Here is a 7,432-nt window from a genome sequence, read left to right as displayed (position 1 = left end):
AGACCTATCTTTCCATGCTGTATGGATTTATATTGAAAGCCATTTTATAGGCACGCACCCTAGTAGCCTATGCTATTGGACATTTCTACTGTTACTGACCAGGAGCAATACATGCAGTTGTTTTTGTGACAACATGCCCAATAGTAGTCGTGACTGTATTCTGATATCGAAATCTTAGTTTAGGGCACTTAATTCATATTTTATTTTTTAATATAGCCTATTTTTATTGTTTGGAACTAGTGGTTTAAAAAGCAACATAGGCCTACATTGCAAGATCAAATACACACGTTTTACTTAAAACAGTGAAATAGCCTATAGCCCATGTGACAACTAGCCTCCTATTTACAAACTATAAAAAGTTAATATTTGTAAGAAATCGACTTTTTGGTATAACCAAACAGACTGATTCAGGCTATTAAATTAAATCCAGTTTATTTAGGCTAGATGTCAAACCTGAAGCGCGACATTTAGTTTAAGTTCGGATTTTTGTTTTTATAACTCAGCGCGCTCTTTACACGATATTCTCACATTTCGTAAATCATATGGGGAGTGTGGACTCACACCATGGATGATTTTAAGGACTTTGCAGAACACTTGAATACCCATGGTTTCTGTTAACTCACGTGCTGCCGGTCGCAGCTGCGTCACGCGAGCGCAAATGACGCGCTGAAGGAGAGCAAGCGAAGACAGAGCGAAAAAACCCGACGGTTACTACATTGCTACCGAAACCGCATCAACATACATGACATTTTCTCTACGTTCCTAACAGTATCTTAGAGAAAATCCTCCACAGACGAACAAGACAGTATAAGCCAGAATATCAGGGATGGATGTGAAAGATCAAGGAGCGCAGATGGAGCCGCTGCTTCCTGCGGTAAGAACCGGTTTCATCTTTCACGTTGGGGTCCGTCAGTGGAGGGGCAATGACATGATGCTGTTGTGTGTTGCGGAAAAAGGGTTTCGGTGGTTCGAGCCGCATTGGGTTGGAGCCCATTATGGCCATCATTCACCCACCCCCATTGGAAGACAGTGTGTTTAATTATTCATTGCACCTTTAATACAGACTAATTTACTGCGAAAATGGCTTCACGTTACATGGATGCGGCGTTTGTAGTGTGACACGGTTCACACCTGCTTGCGTGGCTTATGCATTTAATTACACACGCATATGACGTACAGTATGGGCATTAGATGCATGCATGTGCGGTGCGCTCAGCATTCTCATGAGTTGCAAGCATCAAATTTACCCAGCATTGCTGTTGAATTTGATGAGACCTTCACGTGTGATGATTTCACCTGTTCACCTAGTTTACATTGATTTCCATGTATTTATGGGTTGGGGAGGCCATATAGCCTATAAAAATTGGTCAGTAGCTCACCTGGTAAAGTATATTGCATTTGCGATATGAAGTGCTTGCGAGTCCTGTGAAACACAAATCACGATTGAGCTTAAAGAAGCAAGCTATATGGTATGGTTGCTTCAACAAGTGATTTTTTTATTCCACATTTGCTTTTGTTAATGCTGTTGTTTAGGTTTACTGTAGGTTGTATGTTAATTTCAAATGCAATAGAGCTTTAAAGGGGTCATATGATGCGATTTCAATTTTTCCTTTCTCTTTGGAGTGTTACAAGCTCTTGGTGCATAAAGAAGATCTGTGAAGTTGCAAAGACTAAAGTCTCAAATCCAAAGAGATATTCTTTATAAAAGTTAAGAGTCAGCCACGCCTACCTAAAACGGCTCGTTCGAACACGCCCCCACATATCTACCTCACTATGTGGGAAGATTTGCATAACGCCGCCCAAATGTTCACGCAAAGAAAGAAGGCGTAACTTTTATTCTCGCTGTAGTTTTGTTGCCGCTGCAGCCATGTCGTGAAGACGCTGTGTGCTTCGTTGTGAAAGCGAAACTACTTTGTTTGGTCTTCCAAAAGAGGACGATATCCGCTTCGTCATGCCTAGAGCTGATCCGTGCTGGTTGCTGAGGGAATACATCAACTTTCACCGTGGATGAAGCGGAATCCAGCCCGGGGTCCGTCACATGTGGTTGCCGCTCATTCATCGGATCCGCCGGGCGCGCCGTTCTCAACCCCGCTGCCTCAGCTCACTCTATCCCGGCCTCAGCTCACGCCAAGCCGGGGCTTCCCCTCAAGCTAGGCCGCTGTGTTTTTGTTGTGAAAGAATAATGTTCTTTTTAGCAGCATCATATGACCCCTTTAAACTTTTAGCGCCACTCCAGACCTGCCACGATACCCACAACAACCAGTGTAATAAAACATTGCCAGATTTACATCTGTTTCAGATAAAACTGAACATAGTTTAGCACTATTCACTGGACATTACATTTTAAAATTAGCTAAATTGTATGCAAGATGTAACATAATCATTTTCCAGAAATGTTGCCACTGGCACCTTTTTCCAGTGAGCCTGGGTTGGATAGTTCACCCAAAAATAAAAATGCTGTCATCATTTACTGATATCATTCCAAACTTGTATGGCTTTCTTTTTTCTATAGAATATGAAAAAATTATATATTTTTAAAAATGTATTTTTGTACAGTATTTTGTACAAGTAAGTTCCAGTTGTTTTGGACCTCATTGTCTTTTGATGAACGGACAAAACCAGCTAAAAATGTTTTTCAAAATATCTTCTTTTGTGCTCAGCAGAAGAAAGAATGCCATGCGGTTGGGATTGATATAGGGTCCAGAATTGGTTGACCATTCATTAGAACTTTAAGGGTCATGGTTTACATCCCAAACACCGGGATTAATCAAAGTATATTTCATGGCTTTCCCAGCCCGTGTTTCATTGTCTCTTGGTTAAGTGACCCCAAAACAAGCAGCACTCTCTAGCCTCTTACTGTAATTGCTCTTCATCCATGTAAAAAAAAAAAAAAAAAAATTGATTGGATCAACGCAAAAAAGCAGCAGCCATCTTAACACGGGCTTTTAGAGCCATGGTCTCTGCTCCTTCTGACAGTTTGGTGCTGGAGTTGAGAAGAGTCGGCCCACATCCTATTGATTCTGCCATCCATTCAGTCCTAAACAAAGACACACAATCTCACCCGGCTCCTCAGAAGATATTCACACACACTGTGTTTGTCGTTGCATTCCTGTCTAATCCTTATGTGCACGTTTCAAAAGGTTTCCAGACATTGCTAAGAGGAGTGTACACTTACAAAATCCTTAAGTACAGTTCGTGCATATGCAGCAGCAAGGCTTTATCAGCCACTTCCACCATTTGAACACCCATATGAACTTTATCCATGTACTATAAATACATCAGAAAACCAGACTTTCAGTACAGCGTAGTGTAAGACAAAAAGCAGATGCTGACCTCGGAATTGCACCAAGAGAGTATTTATAGTGTTGAAGAAAGTATTGGAAGTTTCCATTTAGGATACGGACTCAAATTCATGATCAAGTTGTCATGTTGTCAATCATTAGGAGCCATGCTTTTTTATGATCTATAATGTAGCAGCATTTGATATGTTTCACAAATGTATTGTTCAATCTTTATTTCATACATAAAAATGGGCCAAAAGGGGACATTTACAATCAAGAAATCTTTTGTAACATTAAAAATGTCTTTGTCACTTTGATCTATTTAATGAACCCTTGAATAAAAGTATTAATTTCTCTAAAAAAACTAATATTTTTTTCTTCTTTCTTTCTTTTTCCCCCTGATATTATATATGGCATAAAGGTTGAAAAACTAACAAGAAGTTGAAATTGTAAAAAATGCTGCTCAAATATAACATTAAAAAAAAATAAGATTAAGAATATGTTTTTTTGTGATCTTTTGGCTGAGCTGAGGGACAGATTGAACCTATCGTCACTGGCAGAGATCCAGCGGTCGGTTGAATCCACTGGGCTGGTACATTTCACTGTAGCTCTCAATGTGAGCTGAACCGATGCCAGCGATCTGAGTTCCAGAGGGCCTTTTCTGACCATCATAACTAAGTCACTGCCCGCTTAGCTGCAGCTGGTGCCCTGAATGCTGATGTGTGTGTGTGTGTGTGTGATAAAACAGGTCAAAGAAGAATGAGCAATCTTTGTCTATCAGCCTTAACACAGAAATTAGTACATATTTTTTTTATTCTTCATGTTAGTACATTTGTACTGTTCCTTCATCTGATCTTCTGAATCATGTGTTCAGTCTTTAACTCTGTGGTTAATCTTTCAAGACCACATCAAATCAAAATGAGAGTTTTGTGGCTTTTAGTGCACGTCTGTTTGTGTTGAGACCATTTATATTTGAGTAAAACGTAAAAATTATCCTTCTGCGAATATACCCGTGCAGTTGTTCTCTTTCGGGACCTAAAATATGGATGTGGTGCGGACAAAAAAAACAAAACAGGATATGATATTGTAGAGTGGACCGTCTTAACTGTGTGTCAAGGTCAATAAGTCTCCTAAAATATAATTTGACATTTTACGTCAAGGCGAGGTTAGTTCAGATTGTAAGATGTCATTTGATGCAACTAACCAAAAACTTCATGGTATTTATGAATTAATAATTTATGATATTTATTAAAAGTATATTTTATCTAGGAAAAATATTGTTTAAAAAAAAAATGATTAAGATGCATATCACATGCATAAACACATTTTTTCACATGATGGTTACACCACATGACATTTTTAGTGTCATTAAATGTCAACATTTCATGAAAACGGTACAAAAGAAATAAACATGAATACAAAGGTTACATTTCTAAGAACTTGACACATGTTTTATACTACCTTATTAAAAATTTACCTTTACCCAATTTGCATTTTCCAGTCAGAAATGACCGGCCTACAAAAAAATTGCTCATAAATTGATATGCTATATTATTATCAAATATTTAGTTTTTGTCAACTTATTTTTGTTCAATTAACATTTTTTTTAAGGTTTTGTATTAAAAAAAAAAAACTGATTGGTTGTAGGCCTCATTGATATGAGCTTATGCACCTCAGTTTTTGAGTGAACGTTGCTAAAATTATCCACAAATAATGTGGGGTTTTTTTCACTCCAAAACTGAGGTGCATAAACTCAAATCACAATTGTAAAGCACTGGGGAATTGTAAAGGTGGGGAAAAATCCCAATAAAGTACAAAAATGATTATAGTTGGCATACCCTGTGTGAGCAAAATCATAGGTTTAAGTCCAATGCAATAACATTTTCTCAGAGTCAAAATGACCGGAACACAATATTAGGGTTAAAGGTTTTTTGAAATGTTTCATATGCATATGCTTTAAAAAAAAACATTGCATGTAGGTTGTAAAAGTCTGAGCTCTTTCTGACTGTAATTATGTGTGTCGTGTAAATACTGATGGTGCGAGTGATTTAATTGCCTTTCCGCTCCTCTGCAGGTTCAGAGTCCTGCTAGTGATAACGGGGTGAGTCCTAGTTCTTCATTTCCTATGTTATGCTTTTCACAGCATGCGCACAATGCAGTGGACTTTGGATTTAATTACTGTTTTGTTTGCAAGAGTGAGCGAGTGTCTGGTTTTCATGCATCCAAATGATGCGATTCGTGACTGATTGGCAGTCAATTTTTAATGTCTCCATGTGAGACTGATGGCGCTTGATTGGATATTTGTAGACACTCAGTGAAGCTTGTCACTAACTGTTAATTCAAATCTCCATCCACAAGCTTTTGGTAACCAGGAGAGTTTAAGAGATATTGAGATATTTTAAGCACCAATCTTTGTTTAGTGTAGAGCAGCCATGAGTCTAAAGAGAGAGAGATGGGGCAGCTTTTAGTATTTTGTCATATAGTGAGCTGGAGAGGAGCCATTGTGAGCAGACGGCGTGACCAAGGGAAGCATGCTGCTCTGGAGGCCATAGAGCTCTGAGACCTGTGGGGAACCTCAGCCTGCTACATGTCTCTATAAGCAGAGATTTATAGGACTACATGCTCGATTCATCTCTTTAATAACCAAACACACCCTGCTTAAAAGCCCACAGTGCTCGTGGGTATGTCATCATCCAAGAGCTGGGGCTCAAATGATGCACCTGAGAGGTTTTGCTGGAAATGTTGATTCACGTGAACTTGTAAGCAAAAATGGCATTAATGTGCAAATGTGATGAGTAGATATGTGTTGATCATGATTATTATAGTGAACTAAAACAGGGCTCGCAAAATTTCAAAATCCCTGGTAGCCCTTCGGGCAGGTACTCTTCAGATTTTGGTAGCCCGAAAATTAATTTAACTAGCCCAAATAAAAAAGGCCTTTTTTTTTAAATATAGAAAATCAGGTAGGAGTTCCTAAATGTCAATCAAAAATATTTTCAATGCACAAATACCAACAAATATGAAGGAAGGAATTTTATTTCCATTTCAGCCTTTAGACCATTTTTATGAAAAGGGATAAATCAAGCATATAAATTATTATGTCAATTTAAAACGTATAAATATTACTGTCTTAGTTGTTTAGATTTTTATAAGGCACATTAACTTCTTTCTCATTTACAAACAGCAAGAAAGGCTTATTGGAAATGCAAATTCATTATCTGCCACGAGGTGGCGCTTTAGGAGCTTTGAAATATTGCGGTTTCCCCGGTAACGGCTGTACAAAAAGCATCTCTGAGCTCATAAAATTAAAATGCCAACGACACGTTTCTGAGGACAGTGACTATAGAATACCCTTAAAGGGACTTTTGGGACAGTCGGTTCCCTTCAGATACATTCAAATAAAGACATCCGCGCCGCGTTTTGACTTGAAATGCGCAGCGCTCATATTTATTCAGTGACATCATTGCCTTTTGAAGTTTAATTCAAAAGCCGTATCGAAGGTGCAGTAGGAGATCTTGGAAAATGCTAACTTTAGCCTGATAGCACTGAAAGCGAACGTCCCACCCTCCCTGCAATCGCCGTCCAAGGCCACGCCCCCTGAACGCATTTACGCTCACAGACCAGAACACCAGAGACAACATTACAATAGGCTACATCAGCGGTTCCCAATCCCAATCCTCGCGCCCTCCTGCTCTGCTTTTTCATATGTATCTCTTATCACGTGCGACGTTTGTTCTATTCGACATTCACCGGTGAGAAAACTTTATAGTACAGTTAGTAAAAGTACTACAATACCATGAAGGAAGATCAGCTTGTTGATGTTTGTCTGCCATTCTCGCTCTGTCTGCACAGCGTGCGTGAACGCGCTGATGGCGTATCTTGTCTGCGCGAACAGGGTGCGCAGAGGTATGCAAATACATATGTTGACTGGCAGGTAGGAAAGCCAATTAAAATGCTCGGACGGAGCGTTTTGATTGGGCGAACATTTCTTGGTCCTACCCCTTCTACAGAATATATAAATACCAGTGGTGGGCCGTGCATTTTACACCTAGGCCTTCAGTGGCGTCCTACATGAATTAATCCATCTCTTCATACCATCATAATGATGCCACGGCTATAGAAACCATAAATATTACACAGTAATGCAGTAT

General features: G+C 39.1%; 1 protein-coding gene across 1 annotated transcript in view; it reads left to right on the top strand.

Moving 5' to 3' along the window:
• Window positions 1-637: 637 nt before the first annotated feature.
• The window catches only part of slc4a10a (solute carrier family 4 member 10a), a 51,721-nt gene continuing 44,926 nt past the window's right edge, over window positions 638-7,432 (top strand). Inside the window, exons 1-2 of the mRNA XM_016468523.1 lie at window positions 638-874; window positions 5,356-5,382. Coding sequence (XP_016324009.1) covers window positions 827-874; window positions 5,356-5,382 — 75 coding nt within the window. The 5' untranslated portion in view covers window positions 638-826. The remainder of the gene's footprint in view (window positions 875-5,355; window positions 5,383-7,432) is intronic.

This window comes from Sinocyclocheilus anshuiensis, unplaced genomic scaffold, assembly GCF_001515605.1.
Source record: "Sinocyclocheilus anshuiensis isolate Anshui unplaced genomic scaffold, SAMN03320099.WGS_v1.1 scaffold572, whole genome shotgun sequence".
Taxonomy (NCBI): domain Eukaryota; kingdom Metazoa; phylum Chordata; class Actinopteri; order Cypriniformes; family Cyprinidae; genus Sinocyclocheilus; species Sinocyclocheilus anshuiensis.
Note: the sequence above shows the minus strand (reverse complement) of the source record. Positions and strands in the feature narration are given on the sequence as shown.